This window comes from Chelon labrosus (genome assembly GCF_963514085.1).
Source record: "Chelon labrosus genome assembly, chromosome: 20".
Classification (NCBI taxonomy): domain Eukaryota; kingdom Metazoa; phylum Chordata; class Actinopteri; order Mugiliformes; family Mugilidae; genus Chelon; species Chelon labrosus.
The window spans coordinates 16,550,909-16,575,663 of NC_140353.1; the positions used below are offsets into that span (position 1 = coordinate 16,550,909).

The 24,755-nt window shown below is 43.7% G+C and overlaps 2 protein-coding genes across 5 annotated transcripts in view; one reads left to right on the forward strand and one right to left on the reverse strand.

The window, feature by feature from the left end:
* tfb1m (transcription factor B1, mitochondrial) overlaps positions 1-10,090 on the forward strand; it is a 31,901-nt gene extending 21,811 nt beyond the window's left edge. The window contains exons 7-8 of the mRNA XM_084568641.1: positions 7,974-8,101; positions 9,053-10,090. Of these exons, the coding sequence (XP_084424767.1) occupies positions 7,974-8,101; positions 9,053-9,341 (417 nt within the window). The 3' untranslated portion in view covers positions 9,342-10,090. The remainder of the gene's footprint in view (positions 1-7,973; positions 8,102-9,052) is intronic.
* Positions 10,091-13,538: 3,448 nt separating this feature from the next.
* tiam2a (TIAM Rac1 associated GEF 2a) overlaps positions 13,539-24,755 on the reverse strand; it is an 88,044-nt gene continuing 76,827 nt past the window's right edge. For all 4 annotated transcript variants that reach the window (XM_084569837.1, XM_084569838.1, XM_084569836.1 and 1 more), the window contains 11 exons: positions 24,367-24,435; positions 23,249-23,374; positions 22,672-22,780; positions 20,394-20,573; positions 20,048-20,166; positions 19,180-19,288; positions 18,867-18,925; positions 18,655-18,757; positions 18,309-18,402; positions 17,123-17,277; positions 13,539-15,707 (listed from right to left, as the gene is read on the reverse strand). In XM_084569837.1, the coding sequence (XP_084425963.1) occupies positions 15,007-15,707; positions 17,123-17,277; positions 18,309-18,402; positions 18,655-18,757; positions 18,867-18,925; positions 19,180-19,288; positions 20,048-20,166; positions 20,394-20,573; positions 22,672-22,780; positions 23,249-23,374; positions 24,367-24,435 (1,824 nt within the window). In that variant the 3' untranslated portion in view covers positions 13,539-15,006. The remainder of the gene's footprint in view (positions 15,708-17,122; positions 17,278-18,308; positions 18,403-18,654; positions 18,758-18,866; positions 18,926-19,179; positions 19,289-20,047; positions 20,167-20,393; positions 20,574-22,671; positions 22,781-23,248; positions 23,375-24,366; positions 24,436-24,755) is intronic.

Consider the following 24,755-nt stretch of genomic DNA (forward strand, 5'->3'; position numbering starts at 1 on the left):
GCCATTATGTAAGCACAAGCGTTGGTGGTTCAGGTAGGGCAGTGGCTGGTGCCCCAGGGCCCCCTGCCATCTCGTCTTGGTTACGCTTAGAGGGACATGACAAATTACTGCTCACACGCCATTGGGCAAGGGCTCGCCAAGAAAGACACGTCGGAGGTGGAAATGGGGAAAGGGGAGCTACAGAACGACAGGGCAAAGCTAGAGTAATAGAGTTTCCTGCTGAGCATTGGGAAGGTCAAACACGTGAATTATGGTAATGCACAAGTGTGTTAATATGGATGTTTGACTATTGTGCTGAAGTGGGTCAGAAAAGGTCTAGAGTTGTGGACAAAAGTAGACGTGTGACTTTTAGATAGAGATCACTCATATTTTGCCCTTTTCAAACCCACTGTCAGGAGAATCCCCAGTATAATACTATAGACAGAAGCTGTCACTCTTCATAGAAATGCATGCTCTCTTTGCTGGTTAATCTGACTTTTAATATACCATGCAGTGGTCTATACACCTCTGATTTTTTTCCCCCCACAAAATCATCCCGTTTTAACAAATAAAGATAAATCATATCAGAAGTTTTTTATCTTTATTTGAAAAATTACAGTTCATAATGAAATCTGCTGTGTCATATTTGAGGAAAAGATTATAATAATAAAAAAAAACTAGAACAACCTAACTGCATAAGCTTGAACAGGCTTTTTATAATTGAGATTTTGTTCAGAATCAAAGCCTGTGTGAGTACAGGCTGTACAGTACAGATAGTACACACTTAAATTCACTTACAGTCAATACAAGTTTAACCCCAAATAAATCACATCTGTTCTTGCCGGAGTTTTCATCATCTTGGGTCCAAAAAAAGCTTACGAAGCATCAGAAACATCTCATTATTGAAAGATAACACTTAGACGAGCACTCCAAAATAATGCAGAGGGATCAGATATGAATGTAACACAGTAAAGACAATCATCAATAACTATGGCAAATTTTGACATAATGACATTACCAAGAACCAAGAGTTCTGGCAAAATTGATGAGATAACAAAGAAAATTTGCTCAGGGAGCATGTCAAGAGGGAGACAACGATATTAAAGGAACTGCAGGCCTGGCAAATATTGGTTGCTTCCCAGATGGGACAACTATCTCTCTATCCTTCATCTGTCTTGGCTTTTGGGACAAGGTGGCAAGCAGCGAGATTTTTCGAATATATACAATAGACAGACTAAACTTTGAAGGAAAAAAAAACTCATGTCCTATCCAAAAAAACAAGATAAAACTATAGAGATTCTTAAAGACATTTCACCTTCCATCCAAGTAGCTTGTACAGTTATAAAAGACTGGTGGGACGTTTGGGTTTAAATAGGACCATCTGTGGGTGTTTCATCAGAAACTGAGCATGACTGGGGTCTGTTAAAACCAGATATTTACCATTAGTTGGAGGAAACTGCCCACCATGCGTTGTGGTGTGATGAGGCCAAGATTGATCATTTTGCCCTAAATTGTCAAATGTATGTTTGGCATAAAAAAGAAAACAGCACTAGCCTGGAAGCCAGCCCCATTTCTCCCATCCACGCCATTTTTGCGGCATAAGTTGGCTCGGGTCACTCCGTTGGGAGCTGATCATTCCAATGCAAAGATCTGCCAGGCCAATCAGATTGTTTGAGCGGGCTTTATGAGGCGATAGACAGAGTAGTAGCGGCAACATAGTCGTACGCGTCATCTGAGCGCCATGGAGTTGAATTTCTTTACAACAAAATGCTAAAAATATAATCAAGAGGCCAAATTAGTGGTAGTGAGTCACTTGTGTTTCTCTGCAAGAAATGATTCATGTCAGAGAACTTCCGGTCTCTGTTTTGTATGTGAGATCCCCGCGGCTACCCTCGTAAAAAAGAGGGGGAGAGGGTAAGCGATAGGAGGCTGAACCAGGGTGACAGATATGGTCAATAAGTCAGTGTGCTTCTCAAGTTCAGGATCTCCCAATAGACGCAAGGTATTTTAGGGGTTTTGCCGGGAGGTCTTGGGGGGCATGTTCATCGCACCTCGGTAAAAGGGCCAGGTGATGGCGTGTGATTTAAGATGGAGTTTCCTTGCATGTTGAGGTTATCAGGGGGAGAATTAATGGCAGGGAGCCGGATATATTACCGCCGTGATACCTAGTGAAGCCATGTAGCAAGGCCATACATAAATCATAGCAGCAAAGTGACTTGGACAAGCTGACGGCTGAAATGTTGCTGCCTGTATAGTCGCAATATCGACTTCTCCCCTTGCCCCTCTCTTAAATCATGAACTGCGGAATATAAATGGCCTAATTATTCCAGCAGAGAGTGAAATTAAAGGCATTCCTTTTTTTATTGCCTCTTCCTAACAGATGGTGCTGTGATCTTGTATCACACTGATGCACCGATAGAAGCCAAATACGAAATCCTGACCAAAATGTTGATGTGACAGGCGGATGAATTGATTCTCATAACGCAAGTCAAATGATGCAGCCACAACGCTCAATACCACTGACAGCACCTACCACATGGCCTTTATAATTTAAATGCGTCATACAAACTGAAAGCCTTACTAACAGACTTATTCATCACAAGTAAATCATGAATCATCAACATTAAAAATGAATTGGAAATGTAATTAACAGCTGAACAGCACATGCACATCATAATGTCCTTTGTTCCTTCCGCCTTGTTGAACCATCTAATGCTGAACCCAAGAGTTTAAAGCCTTCTCTACTTTTATAGCGCATAGCCTTTAGGGCTGTTGAGACAAACAGTTTTCACAACTGCCGTCCTATTAAACGCCACTGCGGCAAGGAGCTCAGCAGCAGCCAGCCCTCTCTGGACTACACAGGGATCTATAGATGTGATGAGAGATAGTGCTGCAGTTTACAAGCGCGCCCTCCCGAACGCTACCTGAGTTGTTTAAGGAAGAGGGGAATCTAATCGTCATCTTTTGCTCACCCCTGGACCATTTTAGTTTTTCCTCCCCTAATTATCGACGCCAGCCCCTAGCCCAGGAACGCAAAAGGCAGCTGTAAATGAGAGTGAGTCACACTATCCAGAAATACAAGCTGCAAGGATGCATGAGGAGCTCCGCAGGGCATGTAGCCACTACAGGAGGGCTGTTGAGAGGAATTAGATGTCCTTTTATTTTACCTCGGCGTAGCTTGAGTGGGAGGAGGGTGGTCTTGTCTTTAGGGTATTTGCATGTTTGTCTTGCCTTTAAACTTTAAATTAACACGCTGTGTAACATTGCCAATAATGCACCTGCATGCTTCATTCCCTTTCAGCTTTTGCCTTATCTCCATTCACATACCTGCTGTCTTTTGTTTTCTTTCTTATCAGTTTTTACTTGTAAAGCCTGTATTTAAAGGAAAAAATACCTATTACACTTTCTGATTACAAATTTTCCTTTCAGATAGACACGTGAGCTACTTGTATAGATGCTTATTTTTCTGTAGAACACTATTTTTAAAAGCACTCGAAGTCAAAAAGCACTAAAGGGTAATGAAATGTATTATTGTTATGACTTGTGCTGCAGATGTGTCTCCACAGAGCCTCATTGTCAGTCTGCTCAGCCGGTCATTGAACAGTTCCTCTCAGTGGTCCCTCACTAGGGAAGTAAGGCTATTACCAACTATGGGAAGACAGACAGGAGACTGCTCTGCTCTGCTGCCCACTGTCAGGCTGTGCCATTGGTCCACACACAGTGGAATATCACCCTGATTGTGCAGTAACCCCTTAGGCAACAACTTGCAGGACTAAATGTGAAACACCCTTGTAGGATGATGGCATTCTTTGTGCTGCAAAAGCAAAGATGGTGAGATTCAGAAATAGTCGCTATAATGTATTTCGGTTCTTCTGATTCCGTCATGACGTGCAGAGGATAAAGAGGATGCTGTTTACAGGGGAACAAGCAATAAAGTGAGAACGTGCGGATGTATATGCGTTTGAAAATTAAAGATCTGAGAGCGAGAGAGCCGCGCTCTGCCGAGTCTGGCACGATTACTTCAACAGCGTGTCATGTCAACTTAGAGCTGGCACGGGGACGGTCGGGAGGCGGCTGCCAGTGTGGAACCGGAGCCGAGATTCCCACCAGCAGTCCTCACTGTGCAGTTCAGTTCAGTTCAGATTCCCTAGCAGGGTTAGTTGTACACAGACAGGGGGTATGTGTAAACTATGTGAGGGAAGCTCAGCTAATTTGACAAAATAAAAAATATATTTGTCTGGGAAGGTTCTCAGACATCCAGGTCCTGGTATATCGCCCCTCCCCCTAAAAAAAAAAACGACAACAAAAGAAACAAGAGCAACTGTTCTTTCTTGAAGACATTTTTCAAGTAGCTTCTTCAGTCTGGAGCTCGGCTAATAATAAATGTGTTGCAACCAGCAGGGTTTTAAGACTTCACTCAATAAAAAAAGTAAAATAAATTAATAAAACTTATAAATATTAAATAGACAGTTTATATACTGTAAATACAAATGTATTTAGTTAAAAGTAATATACAGTTGAAACTGTTGTAATAGTTAGCTGAATGTACACCGATCAGCCACAACTTTAAAACCAATGACAGGAGAAGTAAATAGCATTAAGAATTAAGAAATAAGAAAAACCTTTATTTGTCCTGCAATTGGGAAATTGCAGTTTTCAACAGCATACAAAAAGGGCAGAAAAAATATCAAGAGTAAAAAGGGTAGGGTATAAAATATAAATAATGAGATAAAATGAATTCTCAGATATTGCATAGATGGACAGGTGTAACTGGGTTATGAAGTTTTTACACCTTGTGGTGTTGCACCTATTATTGTTGTGGAGCCTAACAGCAGCAGGGAGGAAAGACCTTCTGAATCTTTCCTTCACACAGCGAGGGTGAAGCAGTCTGTCACTGAAGCTGCTCCTCAGTTCTGTCAGGTCACCATGCAGGGGGTGGGACACATTGTCCGGCGTGGATGACAGTTTAGCCAGGACTCTCCAGTCATTGACCATCTTGTGATAATTCAGTGTTCTGCTGGGAAACTTTTGGACCTGGCATTTGTCTGTTACCTAGACATGTAGCACCCAACCTAGACCAGACCAGGCCAGGCACCCCCACCCCATAGCAATGGCCATCCCCAGCAGGATGCAGCCTGACACAGACACACACACAAAAACGGTCAAGGAACAAGAACATGAAGAACAGCAAAAGGTGTTGACCTGGCCGTCAAATTCACTAGATCCCAAACTGATCAAATATCTATGGGACAATCCACAGAGGAACCTCCCCTCAACCCATAGGACCCAAAGGCCCACACTAACAACATTCTGTTACCAGACACCACAGGACACCTTCAGAAGGCCCATGTCCATTCTCTGATGAGTCACAACTGTTTTGGAGACAAGGGAGACCTGCATAATATTAGGAAGGTGGTCATAATGTTATGTCTGATCGGTGTATGTGACAAATGACTGAAATTATATTAGTGCAAACCAGAACATGGACCTACACATTAGTTCAGTCATTACTTCATCGGGTTACGAGCTGTATAAACCAATCATATCACATTGAGGACATTATGGGTTGTCTCCAAGGGGTGCTGGATTTTATGTGACTGGGCCGTGGAGGTGTATCTGACAGATAAGGTTGAAACTACTGTTCCGGTTCATCGTGTAACAATGGACTATTTCCACCAATATGATCTTCAAAAGCTGTATTCAGTGTTTTCATCTTTCAAAGTGTACTCACTAAGCTAAGCGTCACAGAGCCAGGGTGTTAGCGGTCTGTTTTCAGTTTGTCCATCTGTCCAATTCTTGTGAACACTTCATTTCAGGAATGTCGGGAGGGAATTTCTTTAAATTTGGTACAAATCTCCACCTGGACTCAGGAGGAAACATTTCAGATATTGCCTTCCAAGGTCACCATGACCTCGCCAAACACATTTTTGGTCTCGACTCAACCTGCCATGCTGATTATGACATGTCACACAAATGTCTAATACAATAAAATGATGATGTGATGACATATCCAAAAGGTCAACGTCAGCAAGAATACTATTAAATTCTTTTAAAGTCTTCTCTACATACAGAGTCTGGACATACACTGAAGTAAACCATGGATTGACTGGTTGGCGGAGGCATACAACCATGATAACAGTAATTCTGTTCTGAGAATTAGCTGTCCACTGAGTCTGCCATAAAGCAGGAAGTGTGGTCTATGGCTGCCTAACGCACCTATCTCTGGAGCTACACTATATTACCAAAAGTATTCGCTCACCTGCCTTTACTCATTCTATGAACTGAAGTGCCATCCCATTCCTAACTCATAGAATTCAATATGATGTCGGTCCACCTTTTGCAGCTACTACAGCTTCAACTCTTCTGGGAAGACTGTCCACAAGGTTGAGGAGAGTGTTTATAGGAATTTTTGACCATTCTTCCAAAAGCGCATTGGTGAGGTCACACACTGATGTTGGTCGAGAAGGCCTGGCTCTCAGTCTCCGCTCTAATTCATCCCAAAGGTGTTCTATCGGGTTCAGGTCAGGACTCTGTGCAGGCCAGTCAAGTTCATCCACACCAGACTCTGTCATCCACGTCTTTATGGACCTTGCTTTGTGCACTGGTGCACAGTCATGTTGGAAGAGGAAGGGGCCCGCTCCAAACTGTTCCCACAAGGTTGGGAGCATGGAATTGTCCAAAATGTTTTGGTATCCTGAAGCATTCAATGTTCCTTTCACTGGAACTAAGGGGCCAAGCCCAGCTCCTGAAAAACAACCCCATACCATAATTCCTCCTCCACCAAATTTCACAGTTGGCACAATGCAATCTGAAATGTACCGTTCTCCTGGCAACCTCCAAACCCAGACTCGTCCATCAGATTGCCAGATGGTAAAGCGTGATTCATCACTCCAGAGAACGCGTCTCCACTGCTCTAGAGGCCAGTGGCGGCGTGCTTTACACCATTGCATCCGACGCCTTGCATTGCACTTGGTGATGTGTGGCTTGGCTGCAGCTGCTCGGCCATGGAAACCCATTCCATGAAGCTCTCTGCGTACTGTACTTGGGCTAATCTGAAGGTCACATGAAGTTTGTAGCTCTGTAGCAATTGACTGTGCAGAAAGTCGGCGACCTCTTTGCACTATGCGCTTCAGCATCCGCTGACCCCTCTCCGTCACTTTACGTGGCCTACCACTTCGTGGCTGAGTTGCTGTTTTTCCCAAACGCTTCCATTTTGTTATAATAGAGCTGACAGTTGACTGTGGAATATTTAGGAGCGAGGAAATTTCACGACTGGATTTGTTGCACAAGTGGCATCCTATGACAGTTCCACGCTGGAATTCACTGAGCTCCTGAGAGCGGCCCATTCTTTCACAAATGTCTTGTTTCACAGTCTGCATGCCTGAGTGCTTGAATTTATACACCTGGGGCCAGGCCAAGTGATTAGAACACCTGATTCTGATCATTTGAATGGGTGAGCGAATACTTTTGGTAATATAGTGTATATGTGTTTATTCTGCATTGGTTTCACACTTGGTGAAAACGCTTGAGCCGGATGGACAAAGATAGTTAGATGAAGAGATGCACGGTGCAATGAGTCAGGCTTGAAGAGATTGAGAAACTCAGTGGTGATTCAGCGACAGAGAGAAGCTCAGTTTCTATGGTCCATCGCACAGGTGTTACTGTGGCAACTGGAGCCGGCTCGCCAGCCATCCATGCTGCGTCATCTTATTTTCTGCCTCCCCTCTTTTCTTTTATCCCGGTGTCTGGATCCTTCTACCTCTCTTTCTTCGCCCAGCTTTGTATCCCTCCTGCCATTTGTCAGGCGAGCTTTCTTCTCCGGCGTTTTTCTCCACACTCCGCATTCTCCTTTCTTATCACACCTGCCCGCTCTTTCGTGGCACTTTTTGTTCTTTTTTTTTTTCTACGTTCCCATGAGCCCACTTGCAATCTAGTTTCAAGGTCTGTACTAACCCCCCCCTCCGTTCCTCTTTTCTGTCTGTGTGTGTGCGTAGGTGGACGTTGGAGTAGTTCACTTCACCCCTCTGGTTCAGCCTCGGATCCAACAGCCCTTTAAGCTGGTGGAAAAAGTCGTCAGGAACGTTTTCCAGTTCCGCAGGAAGTACTGCTATAAAGGACTCGAGTAAGCGCAATTATACCACTATTTGTGGCTCATGCCGCCTCTATCTCCTCTTTCTGTCTTTTCCTTTTTAATCTTGCCTTATCCTCATATGTCATTCCCTCTCTACATATTTAATCCTGCTTTCTAACAGCAGTGTCTTCATCTCATCGTTAATTAAAATGCCATTTGATTGGCTTTACTTTCTCGCTGGCACCACTCTGAGAAACGAAGGCCCAGCTTTTGAGGCTTTTTGTAACCAAACCCCGAACAGTGGCAGAACTTGAGAGCTCTCTTCAAAACCGTTAGCAACAAGCCCACACTGCCACATGCATGCATGTGCGCGCTGCCCATCGCCCCCGTGCCTGTTAGGGAAGAGTATGTAGGCCCGAATAACAAAGGAACACTGGCTGTGTAAAAGAGAGCCGTAATTATGAGTCATCGAGGTGGCATAGGAAGACGAGGCAGAATATTTTATGTAACGGCAGTGGGTTGGCGGCAGCAGCTCCAAATTGGGGAGGCGGCAACATTGCCGAAGCACCTGAAAACCATCTGTGCTGCAGAGTGCGTGGAATTGGCTACTACTCACGTACCTGCGGCAAAGGAACACAGACTATCTAGTCTTTAAAAATAAGCTGCCGCCGCTCCGTGTGAGAGAATTTCAGGGTGAGAGCCAGAAAAATAAATTAGTATTTAAAATTTTAAATCGCAAGTACCCTCTTTATGTTGGAGAAGTTCGCATTTACTGTGACAGCCCTCCTTGACTATGTAGCATGGCAGTGGCACAGATTTAACAATTCATGAGCAGTTCTTTGTGTGATTTCAATTAACTTTCACAGCTCTGAAATAATTGCTGAGGGATAATTTCTTTCTGTTTGAACTTCCTAATGCCATTAAACTTGCATGATCATTAAGATATCAAAGCGACCTGAGCGTAGGAATCTGCGCTATCATATCTTCTCATTCTTTCCGCAGAAAGCTGTTCCCCGAGGCGTGTCGCGAGGAGCTGATACAGGAGCTGATGCAGAAGGCAGACGTGGACCCCATTCTACGCCCGACACAGCTCACCATGGCCCAGTTCAGGGCTTTAGTGGATTCCTACGCTCATTTCTGCGAGCGCGAGCCCGGCCTCCTTGACTACGAGTTCAGAGACGAGCTCAGACTGAGGCACCTGGCTAGGAAAGGAAAAGTGCCTGTAGATACACTCATGAACACGCCACCCAAGCAACACGCCACAGAGTCCACTGCAGATCTGCTGAAATAAGCATGGGAACCAAGAGAGGTCCACTAATAGCCTCTGTTAGCGCAGGGAAACAACGGACTGCTCTTAGCATTGACGTTTCCACCTGGCATAAACATGCATTTTTAAACATTTTCCCTGCACCCAGGGAGCAATAGGTTATTCGGTGTACTTGAAATCCTGGGACAGGAAACAACGCAGAGAGAGATCATGGACTGCTCCAAAACCATTTTCTAGGATGCAACAGCCCACAGCAAATTCATGTTTTTAGGAGTTTAGAGATGAAGAAAGCGGCTAGTATCTCTTTATGTCCCAATTCTCACTTCATATCCATCTCGCGTAACACCTCGTCCTGTGGGACCTGAAAGAAACGTCAGGAGTGTTTTCAGGGCGATTTAGAGAATGAGAACAACATGGCAGCACCATATCCAGGCCATTTTTTCCCTTCCACTGTGTACTTGCATAGTCACCTGGGAGACAGAGCTTGAAGGGGCAAAAAAAATGCTGTGAATATTTCCACAAAGGCTCCCATGCTCAAGGAAGATGTCTCCTTTTAAAAACACTTTTGTTTAAAAAGCTGTCCTTTAGTGGGTTAATGTTTGAGTAATATTATGTAAGCTCTGTATGCTTGCCTATAACTGTACATCTGTAGCCTCAGGATGCCAAATTAACTTTTGTCTGGCAAACGAATCAAGTTTTAAAAATGGACTCAGAAATATTGATGGCTGTACATTTTGGACGACATTATAAATGGTGTTTTAAGTTAAGCTCAACCTGCTGTCATTCTTCATGGTTTTATAACAATAAAAAGTCTTTGAATGGTTGAACAGATTGTCGCCAGCAGAACGTGGCGGTGCCGCTCCCTGCCAGCGTGGCAGATGGTTGGCCGGGGTCGACTTGCCAAAGGGAGATTTCGCTCAGTTTTGATGATCGGTCAGTGATGATCTCCTGCCACAACCGAGAACCTCCATGGCAGATACGCAGGAGCGATGTGGCGTGAGTTATCCGGTTAGCTCGGTGACCCAAGAGAAATGTGATGTGGTCTTTAGAAGCTTTTATTTTGGTAGGGGGAGGGGGAATGAGAGGAGGAGGAGGAGGGTAATTATACACTGATGAGATACACCTGTGCAGCAGGGATCAGAGTCTGTTTGGACTGAGCGATGCCTTCAGCACTTTACTTCTACTTCCACAACCTACTCTACATCTGGAGAAGACTAATATTTGGTGTTTCCAGCAGCCTCATCAGAAAAGACTTCATGTGAGGACCAGGTGTGAGTGATAATAAAGAGTCCAGTACCTACAGTTACAGGTGAGTCAGACCAAAACTGCCAGGTATCAGTTAAAATAACTGTGTATAGTATCTTTAGTAAATATGTCTTGTATGTGACATACACCCTGCTATCAAGAACCACCTATTACATACACTGATCAGCCATAACATTAAAACCACTCACAGTAGAAGTGAATAACATTGGCCATTTTGTGACAATTCAATGTTCTGCTGGGAAACTTTTAGACATGTACCACCCACCTAGACCAGACCAGGCACCCCCGACCCATAGCAATGACACTCCTTGATGGCAGCAGCCATCCCCAGCAGGATGCAGCCTGACACGGGTACACACAAATGAAATGGAAAAACAGCACAAGGTGTTGATCTGGTCTCCAAATTCATTAGATCCCAGACTGATCAAGTATCTGTGGGATGCACTGAAACAAGTCTGATCCTCAACATATAGGACCCGAAGGCCCTCAGTAACAACATTCTGTTGCCAGACACCACAGGACACCCTCAGAAGGCCCATGTCCATTCTCTGATGAGTCTCAACTGTTTTGGAGGCACAAGGGAGATGTGCACAATATTAGGAAGGTGGTCATGTTATTCCTGATCGGTGTATATACTTACATATAATGAATTTGTATTTATTTATTTATTAATTTTGCTGGATGTAGTCTTGGCAAACCCAGTTTCAAAAATGAGTTTCAAAAGGATAAAGGTATTCCTGTCCTAACAATGAAGGTAGAATAACCATAACCACCACTGTGAGTTTTTTAGTATTATTAATAGAAAAATACAAACATAAAATAAGTGGAAAAAATGCTGCGCATTAATGTCACTTACTACTACTTAATACTTTTAAATGTATTTATGTACTCATTTGCCAGTTTATTACGTAAACTAGTGTAGTAATGAATGCGCTCTGATACAACAGTCCTGCACTTAATCCCATTCAAGATTTATATGCTCAGTTTAATGTTGAAATGCTGTCAGGAAGGTGGTATGATCATTTTGGAGGATGTAGTTTGTGGAGCTGTTAAACTGAATTAAACACTAAAGTGTTTCTGACAACAAGGTTGTCAAAATAATAGAAACATGTTTTGTTGCTTTCTGTTATTTGAAACAATCTGAATACCTTCATGTAGATTAAGTGCAGGACTGTTAGATGAGAATGCATTAAGTTTCATTAGTATACTAAATGAACTGACAAGTGAATATATTTATTTGATAAAAATTCTAAACAGTTGATGTCCTATCAGGCAGAGGTGGAGCTAACTGAAATACTTAACTTTTGTTGTAACATCTCAATCAGATAAATTTAGCTGAGTTCGAGGTGCAATATTGGCATCTGACATGTGCAGTATTAAGTGTCACAAAGTCGATATACTCAATGGTACAACTTGTTTAAAACTGTACCCACCGACACTGTGTTGGTCCGTATAAAATGCCCCTCTGAAATACAGTGAGTGTAAATTAAATTCACTGTTTGTGCGCAGTGCTCTCGTAGCTTTTTACTCGATAACTCATGACTCTGATGGTGTGCGATCTGACATGTTATTCTGAGAGCTCTCCACGCTCAAGAGGAAACGCTATGGTTTTTGCAAAAAGATGCTCAATAATAATGACCCTCAGTCCACCATCGTTCATAATTAATGGGATTTCTTTTGTCTTTTTTTTGCGCTGCTATTGAACTACTGCTGGATTATCTCTTGCTGACTTTTTAAATCACCCCCGACCAGAACCAAACAGCGTTGTAGCCAGTTGATGGGGCTACAACCAGCCACCATCTTGACATATTAACTCCTAGTGATTTGTCACAGGTTGTAAAATGCAGTGACTCTTTAGTAGTAAAGAGCACAACATGCTTCTCCTGGCTGTCTGGTAGTGCCACCCACCTTTTTATCATATCATGAAAAAAAACCCTGTTTGGTTCAGGTTGAATGCTAAACACTGCTTTACATTCAGGTTTTGTTGTGTGGCCCAGTGCAAGGATATGAAAATAATGTGTTGGCAGCAGGTTGTAAATGATGAAAACGTCCCAAGAAGGAACTCATTGCTAGTTTTTGCTACTTTAAAGCAAGAATTTGCAAGAAAATTTGAACCTCCTACAAAGAAATTTGAATTTACAATCAATAAAAAGCTCACATTTAATCTGGATTATGCTGCTTTACCTAAGACGTGCTCTAGTACAACCAATGTTGTGGCTAATTTAGATCCTGCTGTTTAGTAGTGTTTTAAAGATTGTATGACTCTTCCGTTCTTGTGCTACGGGTCACTTAGTTTTAGAACATGAAACATTTTCACAAACTAATTGTCCCTTACAGGCCTAGAACAGCAAACGTTACATAGGCTGGCTTTCAGCAACTCAAATGAATTACACGCAGCTCTCATTTGGATTTTGGCAAAATTACAACAGACGTCTCAAAATGAAGCCGAATCTCTCCAGCCAAGCAGAAAGCAATGAGGCTGTGTTGTAATATGAATGAGACTTGGGGTGTTTTTTTTTTTGTTTGTTTGTTGGCTTTAATATAGAGAAGATAATTATGAACAGAAAACAAATTAATTCTGCTTGTGGAGACGCTAAACGTAATCAGCCAGTAGAGAAATTCCCTGGATTGGTTAATTGCACACGTCCGTGTTTAAATTCACAGCGCCGCTGTAAATCTTTTTTTCCCAGCCTGCGTTCGTGCGACTGTGGCCCACTTCTGTCAGATAATTATGTATTCTATTGAGGATATACCTTTTCCTTCCAAATCCAGGCCACAGACTTGTGTGTTTCTTATGACAGCTAATCAGAGACTGTCCCTCAGCTCCAGTCCTGGGACTGAGCCCGAGATAAGACACTTACCTCGCAGCGCTGCTTTACCTGTCAATAAAAATATGCAAAACTGTAGTGGCAGACTTTTGAAGGGGAAGAAGAAAGCACTGTTCTCCAAATATCATTCACAGATAAAAACTTTTATTTATAAAACAATTCCATAAGAACGGAGCATTCACATTCATTGGTATGCTAGCATTAAAGGCATGGTAAAGTAGAGCTGAAAGGGTAAAGCATGTAGTAGTGGTTTGCCTTTTTTTTTTTTTTTTTTAAATGTACCTCAGCGTGTACTTTATGCTATGGCAAACAAGGTTTACAAAAATATCAGCTGCATTTATTGCATTAATTCCTGCCTTGTTTCTTACCTGTACAGTGTCAAGTATGTATGAGAATACATAAATGTTTAGAAAAGATTATATATGTACAGGATACGTATAAACATAAAAAGAAACACTGGGCTTTAAACATTATTGCAATTTAAGTCAATCAGTCAACCTTAGGAGAGCGTGTACATTCCAACGCATACGCTGGAAATCTTCAGCGGAACACAACCAAATCCAGTAGGCTACATTTAAAATGAATAAAACTGTATTATCTTTTTTTTTCTTTTAATTATTATTCAAGAGGCGACCAAATCCGTAGCCAAGAGTTCAAGCCTTCACCCAAAAGGTTTCTCAGCTAAGATATACACAATCAAACCTAGTAATAAATAAAAACAGCAGTAATAACATTAAAACCTGTACAGATAAAAAATATTTCAAATATATAGGCAAACAGTGTACTTTAGTGCACAAAATACAGCAAGAAAGGCTTTGTTATGCACGTCGGCCACCTTCCTGTCTGTCTGAGCTAACGGCATCACTCAGGAAGTCTGACCTGACCACTGCAGCTCTTCGGGTGGATCTTCATAGATCTGTGAAGCTTTTTTTCTTCAGTGCCTCCTACTTGTACTAGCAGTGACCTACAGTGTTTTATTCTGTGAAATCAAATACGATTCAATGCTGATCCCATGCGGAAGCCTGCTGCCTGGCAAACTGTGCCTAATCACTAGCATGCCTGTCTGAGAAACTTAATTCATCTCGGTGTCCCGTGGCTAAATATACATGCACTGTGGACTTCACCCCCTCTTTTCTGCATTTGGGACAGACAGACAAGGACATACACCTCATTTCTTCACAGAAAAAGGTTGAAAACCAAATAAAAACTGCCAATCAATGCGAGCTGCGAGGGGAAGCTTGAATGGAAAATGCCACTCAGGTTTGTGGGGAGGAGGCAGAGCCCAGAGAGCGGAGGAGATCGCGGGCACACATCAGTGCTTGGCAGATTCATTGCAGTCATTATCACTGGGACAGAAATCACCGCAGTATGCCTCTCTGAGGGAGAAGCCTAGTCTGCCAGCCAACAGGCTTCCATCAGGACAGATCATTTATGTCTAACCTTTTACAGGCGGGTGTGAGACTACTAAACTGACTTCAGAGCTCAGGCAAAGCTTCACAGTCACCCTGGCAGAGCCTGCAGTTAGGCCCCTCACCTTTATGGCCACTAACTTGAGGGCCAGATACAGTATAGATCTGCTCTGTGCATGCTGGCCCCTACGAGGAGGTGGCATTTCCAGAGTCAGTGGCACAGCTCTCAGCTGGGTCGTAGAAACAGTCCTCGTTCACTACAGAAGTCAGACTTTGGACGCTGAACTCTCTCTCCAGCAACGTGTTGAGGTCTACTGCCGCAGACGGCGATGCCGGATCCGCCTGGCTATCCAGTGACCTGCTCTGCTGCTTCATGTTCAGCAGTGCACCCTGGCTCCTCCTGAAACTGTTGGCTTTCCTCTTGACAGCATTGAAGTGTCCTCGCATTAGCTTGGGTTGAGTTTCTGGAGTGTCCCCAACTGCCTCGGGCTGAACGCAGGGAGCCGGTGTGCATTTTGGCACAGCGTCCTCTGACAGTTTAAGTTGAAGGAACTGAACCTCAATTGCACTAGCTGGGGAATGGCTGTCTCCGCTGTTCCTCCTCGTTCTCTCCTCACTAAAGCCATCGTCATCCTCATCACTCAGAATATCTGACTCCTTCACAGAGGTGGAGCGGGCTTGGGAGTCGGAGCCTTGTGTCTGAGACCAGTTCTGTGGCACAGGGGCAGTTTGTGAGTCAGAGGAGGGGGCTGGAGGAGCCCCAGACAAGCTGTAGGTTCCACTGCTTAGGCTTCCTTCGTCTGAGTCTGGGCCCAGTTTAGCATTTCCTCCATGGCTGGGAGGCTCCCCAAGCGGTGGCTTACACAACCAGGAAGCTCTGGAGGAACCTGGTAACAAAGGTGGTGATTAAAGTCAGAAATGTCAACCTTATCTGAGCAAAGCACTTGAACCAAAAGCATTTTATGACTTAAAAAGTAAGATATGATCATCTGTCAAGTACGTGCTAACTTACAGCAAGAATCAATTTTACGTTAACATAGAAAATATACACTGCCTGGCCAAAAAAAAAGTTGCCACCTGCATTTAACTAAGCAAATGGGTACGAGCCTCCTATTGGATAATTACTGCATGGGTGATTATCTTTCAGCTAGCAACAAGTTATTTAACCCCAACTGATGCAACGAGTAGCTTCTCATTTCTTAAACAACCATGTCGAAAGACACATCCTGTGGTCGTGGGAAAGATGCTAGTCTGTTTGAGAAGGGTCAAATCATTAGCATGCATCGAGCAGAGAAAACATCTAAGGAGATTGCAGAAACTACTAGAATTTGGTTAAGAACTGTCCAAGGCATTATTAAAAACTGGAAGGATAGTGGGGAACCATCGTCTTCCAGGAAGTAGGAAAAAAAACCTGATTGAGCGTGATCACTTAAACATTTGGTGAAATCAAATCTAAGAAGAAAAACAACAGTAGAACTCAGGGCTATGTTTAATAGTGAAAGTAAGAGCATTTCCACATGTACAATGTGAAGGGAACTCAAGGGATTGGGACTGAACAGCTGTGTATGCTTCAGAAAACCACCAATCAGTGAGGCTAACTAGGGAAAAAGGCTTCAATTTGCTAGGGAGCATACAGATTGGACTCTGGAGCAATGGAAGAAGGTCATGTGGTCTGATGCGTCCAGATTTACTCTGTTCCAGAGTGATGGGCGCATCAGGGTAAGAAGAGAGGCAGATGAAGTGATGCACCCATCATGCCTAGTGCCTACTGTACAGGCCTGTGGGGGCAGTGCTATGATCTGGGGTTGCTGCAGTTGCTCAGGTCTAGGTTCAGCAACATTATGTGCCCAAAGAATGAGATCAGCTGACTACCTGAATATACTGAATGACCAGGTTATTCCATCAATGGACTTTTTCTTCCCTGATGACACGGGCATATTCCAAGATGACAATCATGGGGCTCAAATTGTCAAAGAGTGGTTCAGGGAGCATGAGACATAATTTTCACACATGGATTGGCCACCACAGAGTCCAGACCTTAACCCATTGAGAATCTTTGGGATGTGCTGGAGAAGGCTTTGTACAGTGGTCAGACTCTCCCATCATCAATACAAGATCTTGGTGAAAAATTAATGCAACACTGGATGGAAATAAATCGGAAATAAAACAATGCCAAAGCGAATGTGTGCCGTAATCAAAGCTAAAAGCGGTACAATGACCTTTTTTTTGGCCAGGCAGTGTATCTCCTCCTCCATATAATGCACAGAATTATTTCTTCACAGTAGTTCTCCTGAAAGCTCACCTAGCTTGGCGGAGGAGGGCCGGGTGTTGCGCAGAGGGGCCAGGCGCTCCTTGCAGCTCTTCTCCAACGTGCCATCGCACTTCATAGTCCTCCTCACATTCTCCCTGAGGATGGAGCGGATCACCTTGATGACGCTGACTTTGCTCTCTGGCACACTGAGGAGGACACATCAGAGGGACCATAGTAACATGAGCACGGGGTATGTTATACTTGATTTCAGACGCTAAATATAGACTAAGAGGATTGGTGAGAGAGTTCCATTGTGTCCCCAGCGAAATGGCTGATTTAATTCATTAGGACTGATCCCAATTTCACAGCGTGTAATGAGAATTACCAAGTTGGTCACAGGCTTCAGTCTCACCACAGTCTCCATGTACGCAGTCAGATGCTTAAAGAACAGAAGACACAGGGACCATCCATGGGACAAAATCCTAAGCCAATAACCTAATGTGTCTACTCTGGTGTCCACGATAGAGAATCAAAGACTTAACGATATTAGATTACTGATATACATAGGAAAACTGTAACCTGATTATGTAGCATCATGTTCTGTTTAATGAAGAGTAATTAGTGGAAAAGGTTGATATTTTGTGAAATACATTTAAATTCCCCGTTTCCCAAGAGTCAGATACCTCTCTCATTTGTTGAATGAATTATTTTTGGATAAAGGAAATTAAGAAAAGGCTATCCAAGGGTATAAAACAACTGTACCTCTTATGACATTGTTATTTTAATATGTAAATGTGTTAAAACAAGGTACAGCATGTTAACTGATTAGCTAGAGATAGTAGGAACTGACAAACCGCCAAAAGAATAGCTTAGTCACTTTCTACTATCTACAGTTTCCCAGTGCGGCAAGAGTTAACCAACCTTATGAGCCAGCTCTTTTTCATTTTGCTTCCAAATAAAGTGGGCCGCATAATCTGGATAAACTGTTGGCTTGCTGACAGCCTGACTGCTTCAATTCCTTTTCTGGGCTCCATTTTAGCGATATCACTATGCTCCCAGCTTTTAATAATTACTTTGAGTATAAAAACAGTGATATAAATGTTGGCCAAATCTACAAAAACAGAATAATTTGAAGAAAACTGATACTTGGGGAAAAATTATATGCATTGAAAAAAGACGGACTATAGAATACAGGAATTGTTCATCTTCAATTCCACCTGAAAGTTTGATTTCTGACCTGCTGCACAGCTGGAAGACTGTCTCTGGTCTCCCTTCCACTTCAGACCTGGAGTGAATCAGCTCCCAGATGCAGCTGCTTTCAGTGCCTGTTCCTAGGAGAGCAAGGAAATAAAGGGGGAGGCTTTTAATCACACAGCCCAAATATGGTTTATGGTTTCAGAAGGAGATAAGAAGGGAGGGAGCTGAATGGAAATGCCAGGAGAGGGGTGTGTTGGCACGTAGAATGAGCTTAGGGGTGTATGTGTGGCGAGGTGGGGTGGGAAACCAAAGGAACAGAAAGATTTAGTGGATGTACTTTGTGAGTGATTTAGTGGGGATAATGTGGCAGTGTGCGGGCCTCTTACCTGCAGCATTTCCCAGCCTGACCTGCAGCGCAGAGAGCGGGATGAGCCAACGGAACTTAAAGGGGTCAGAATCCCCGTGAGAAAGTGCTGAACGTGGGTTGGTCTGGTCGTCACGTAGAGGAAAGCCACATGTGGTGAAGAGAAGAACGGCGTTTCACACACACTGTTTGTGGCATGAGAAAATAACTGAGTGCAACAGACACAATGCTTACCATCTTTTTCTTCAGCTTGTTGTTTTCCCTGTAGACCAATATCACCGCTTTCTTGAAAACTGGTGAGAGAACACATCAGCGTCTTACTTTTGAACGCCCCTTGGGGAAAGGCAGCGGAAGCATTTTAGATTCCAGCTTGAAGCCTTAAAGCATATATCAGCGTTACTGATACGGATATTCAGATTCACTTCAGTCTGAGCGCACACACGATCCTGTGCTGTGCGGTACTACAACAACACACTTGGTTTATTCTGATGAAACCATTAACTGGAAGTTTCTTTTACGAGCAACGTGAAAACAGACGCAGACTCACCAAACACGGTCATTTCAGGGTCTTTTCTCATGCGGCCCAGCGACGGAAGGGGATTGAGCCAGACCACTGAGGAATGCATGAGAAACTCTCCCATAGAAATCTCTGTGACCTGAGAGAGGACACAAGAGACAGCGAACCATTTAAAAGAGTGAAGGCAGAACAATAACAAGCCAGACTTCTGACTTTTCAGGACGCTGTGAGATACACTACATACTAATAGAGTTCACACACATGAACTACAGGCTAATGTTTGTACACAGGGTGATTTTCAAGTCTTTATATGGTCTTTAAGACAGAATGAAAACATACCGTACCCTAGACATCATTACTTAGCATTCACTTTGAATATTCATACTGCAGTGGTTACCAGCTAAATATTCCATCGATGTGTAAATGTACTCAATCCCTTGATGCAATGCACAGAGGACGGTGTAAACAATACACCCATACCTTGTACATATTTTCAGTGTTTGGAGTCAGTTCACTTTTTGACAGTTTATTGAAATAACAAACTGAACTAGAAAATGTGAAGCAAATATGTAAATACATTGATGAACAGTTAATAATTTCAAGCCTGAATACTGGTACTGATCTCCCAATTTAAAGGTCTTGCAAACCCTATCCTATCAGTTAAAATACCCCGTCAGACTCCTCACTCTGTAGCGCGTCAGAGATGGTAAGAGGTTTGGATTTTTGAGATGCATGGGTGGAAAACAATTTGTCCTTCGGTACAAACACTTACATACCAGTGTGACCAACAGCCTCCTGTGATCTACCTAGTAAAACTCTTATCTCCACGGGCCTTTTGCACTTGTTAATTTCAAACCCTGCCAGGAGATAATGATGATAAATGAAAATGTGCATCTACCTCTTTATCGTGGCCAGTCTGCTCAGCAACTAGCTGATCAAACACGGAGCCGTAATCTTCATAGATCTTCTGCATCTCATTAATATGGCTGGCCACCTTCTCCATGGCTTTCAGGGCCTCTGCATGGACAAAACAAGGTGTTAACAGGGATCAAATCATGGCTGTATATGAAGCGTGTGTTTTGCACAGCGGAAGCAGATTTCCCTTGCTCATTGTGTGTTCATTGTGTTCAGTTTCTTATCTGTAACAGCGTGACATTGAAAGGCCAAGGTTAGACATGTTCTGTATTTATGGCACACAATGTGTGAGCACTGGTGTGGAAAAGTTTGTGCACGTCTCTTCGTACCAGTGAGGTGGTAGTGCTCCTCACTGTCAGCGTCAGTAAGGGAGACCAGCTCTCTCAGCAGCAGGGGGTACTTGAGTACCCTCTGCACTGGTTTAATCAGGTAGGACTCCAGAGTGGAAGAGTGCTGCTTGGTGGGGTTCCTCGCATCCAGGAATTCTTTGAACGCCTGATCCGTCTTAGCTAAAGAGAGAAAAGCACACATATGTTAAATTAGTACGAATCTATCGGCAGTTTCCTATCTTTGTTTTTGTCCCCAGCTTACATAGCAAGAAACACGTGGCTGCATTGTTGAGCTCAGACATCCAAGATAAATGTGGGTCAGTGCAGAATCATGGTGCAATAACATGTCTCCAGTAGGGGGTGGTGTAGGCTTCACCTCCACCTGCCATTACCACTGCAGTATCAGTGTAAACATCCCACTGCTTCCAGTACACTGAAGACAATGGGTTTAATTCAAAACACCCTGCATAGTCACTGTGAGATGCTAAAATATTAGTGCTGTCTTATTTACAGCTTGATAAAATAATCAAGTTGGGACCACTTAGTTTAAGCTGAAGCCAACAGCGTAGTGTGAAACGGCAGGTATTATACAGAATAGCCTTTCTGTAAAGGTGGTGACATTTTCCCTGAGCAGTATGCTTCCACAACGCCTACCGAGGGGGGCTATTAAAGTATTAATTATAGCACACGCAGCCACAGACAGGCAGCCGCATCGACACCTCCCAGAGTAATTGGCAGGCAATTAACGAGTCGACAAATAAACAGAGAAACTAAGGCATCCCAGGGAACTTGGTGCGATGGGGAAGGGGTGGGGGGGTGACGAAGATGGCAGAGACGGGCATATAATTACTTAAAGGGTTGACTCACGCCCGTGGATTTCTTCTGCGTCCACAGATCACCTCATTATGACCAGGCTGTGCAGGGTTTTCTCCGTCATGCTAATCCAAACGCACACTCTGAGTGTGTGCTACGCAGCTACCGGCCCGTTGTGCCAGGCGGTTTATATCTGCACCATGCAATCATTGTGCTACCTGTTATTGTAATATTTGATTGTGCTCACCTACTATAACACAGCACCCCCTGACATTTTAAGCTTTGGTTAAAGGATAGGGTGCATAAAGGCTGTGAACACTGCTACTTTGAATCTGGCATAATTTTTCCCTCACTCAACGTTTGGAGCCATTTTGTGCCAAGCTGGCACCACCTACACACTGAAGCACTTCAGAATAATCACTATGCCAAGATCACAGGTGCTTTTGTAAAGGCCAGTCAGTTTTTGACCATATAAATATGAAGGTACCTTCACATTTCCTAATAGTTTTATTTTAAAAATTCTTAGTTCTTTTCCTCTAAAGGTAGACTACATCCAAATCTATTTAATACCTGTTTTGCAGCTTTGTATATCATTAACATCATTTTATTATCAAGACATTTAACAGTTCCAGAAACCCTTTAATGTACCAGTGTTGACTGATTACCATATTTGCCACACACAAGACTCTGATGGGTCAGAATTACCTAGAAGGAGAATACAGTGTATTTCTCCTGTCTAATCCTATTAAATATCCATCCTGGTGCTTACTTTGAGAAATGTCCCTCACAGTTCTGGTAATGGGGCAGATTTAAGCAGCACAGGAGGCAATTTGCCCTCCCCTCCCCACTCTCCCACGTCGGCAAAGAAGCCAATCTTCTTACATTTCTCTCTGTACCGGGCAGCGGTCCCAAGTAGTGGCAGAAAGGCCGGCGTCATAGCGGGCATAAATCAACTTTAAAATTTCTACTCTGTCACATGCTGTGGGAGAAGCAAGGAGTTATTAGGGCTCTCAGGTTGTCAGTGCCACATATCTGCTGCCGGTGGGCAAGGTTATCCAAAGTCTGCGCATTAATATGTGCATGCATTTGTTTAAACAGGTAATCGCTTTGAATGTTTTGAAACTGTATATCACACAATGAAAGGTGGAGAACGTTCCCTTGTGCATCTGTAATGTAATGTTTGTTTCTGTGCAGGACTTTGGAGAGGGAGCGGGGCTTGTTGTAAATTGGAGGGGCATCGCTCACCTCACTTTCATCCACTGTCCCTCTCTCTGGGACATTTACTTTCATACATAATTGATTTGCTCCCCGAAAGAGAAGCGTCTCTGATGCAACACAGGTGCAAGGAAGCGGAATGTGGCCGGGGTGTGGCACACTTTGGATTAGATGTATTATTATATGCAATTCACAATCTCTCTGTGCAGCTGGAGCGTATACATGATGTGTTTAGGTGTAGCTTTAGTACCTCTCTCTAGGACCTTTTGGACCTTGATGTGGTTAGCACAGAAGCCACTATAGAGCTTGAAGTGGTCAGCGTAGTAGAGGAATGAACCCCCGAGGGAAAACAGCAGCTTCTGTGAAGAGAAAAACAAAGACGGAGGGTGAGTGCTGCACACAGATGGAGAGAAATTGGCTCTAGATGAAGCAGGAGAGAGGATGAAGGAGTGGGAACATGTCAAGTCATGACCGGATCCCTATGTCTTCCCTCTCTTGGAAGACTATTCAGACGCCCCCTCTGTCCTCTCCCTCTCGCCTAACCTCTGGAGTACACTAGCATTCAGCAGCTCACAATCCAACCAGGGAACCACTGCCTCAATCAATAGACCCCACACCTTGTCATGTCAAGCCTATAAATCATCCTACGATGCCGCTTTCACACCTCAATTATATATAAACCTCAATATCTCAAGGATCATACCTTTCTTTGGAATAGTGGCTAAAAGGTCCTGGTTTGAGAATAATGTTGTTCTGTATACTCACTGAATCCACACTGAATCCTTAGACATTTAATCAATACTGTGGTATGTTATTATATGTCTCACCTTGAACTGGGAAGGGGTCTCCAGAGTGCTGAAGTCAGGCGAGGAGGCGATCCTCTCCTCCAGCGTCTGCAGGAAGACCCTCTGGAAGTCCAGCATCTCGGGCAGGCTGCCAAACAAACTCTCCATCTAAGGAGGTAGAAAGAGAAAGTAGAATGGACAGAAAGATGAGAGGAAAGAGGTAGGGAAATTGTGGGGAAGTGGATGGATAAGGAAGGATGAAAGCAGAACAGCAGAGACAGGCGGAGTGGGAGGAAGAGAGAGGAGGGAATATGAGGCTACAAAGAAAAAAAAAAGAGCCAAGACAGCTCGTAATTCATAACAGTCAGTCAGAGAGGCACCCCGGAGTGTTATAAAACCTCCACTCTGATGGATCCATCTCTGACAAAGGCACTTAGGGACAAGATATGGCACCATGCTAGAAATGAGTCGAACACATAAACGTGCAAACTTCAGCCATCCAGCACACACACTCTCCCTCACACTCTCTATAGCCAGGGTCACCACTTCTCTTTATTAAAAGCCATTCGCGGGCAAACATGCCCTTGTCCGTTCTGTGTCTGGACACGTCCCTCTGTCCTGTAATGGCCTTTTAATTTGCCCCAGTGCTCAGTGGCCTATCGACCAGTCTGTCTTGGGAGGTACGTCCTGTGTTTGAGGTCATGCCTTGCACAGAGCTGCACAGAGCTGCCCCGCTAAGGTCATTAGCATGCTGGAGCGACACTATTTGTTGTCACAAAAGCACACAGTAAATGGTTTTATTTAAGGAGTTTTTAAATGGAGACAAATCCCACATTCTTGAAGAACAAGCACAGAAGTCAGTGGACATTTATACTGTGGCATATTAAACTGAGGTGAAAGATTCAAGGGTGGGTCGACTCTTGGGACCGTCTTTATTGGCGAGTCCCTATGGGACACTGGAAGGTCAGTGTAGGGGAATGCTAATTTGTCCTCCAGGCACTTGGAGTAATAATACAGGAGATGCATTCATTGATAGACAAATGAACACTCGATGAGAGTGATGTCCTATATAGAATAGGAACCTCCCAGGACACACCTCTGGGCGCGACACCTCTCCTTCTATGCTCCATATTTCATACAAACACACTCTCTGCACCTACCTCGTCCAGTGTGAGGAAGGTTTCATTCTGCAGGGGCTTCAGGTAGATCTCGAACAAACAGGCCAGGTCCTGCACAAAAACACCCAAACGAAGGTCAGTGACGAGAACTAAACAACAAGACAAAACATCATCTCTTAACCTGCCTGTCCTTTAAAACCTCTTCCATCATCAGATCACCCTTTATTTCTCCCTTTATAACCTCCAACTGTCTCCTTCCCACAATCACCTCATTCCTCCTCCATTCTCCCCCATATCTCCCCCCGACTCCTTTAATGTGGCTGTAGCTTGTCGTGGTATCAGTGGGGATATTCTCATTAGGTTGATTTATGAGCTTCCTCCTCCTCCCCTCCCCGGGTTTGTGGTGCATGGATACGGGCGAAAAGGCCTGC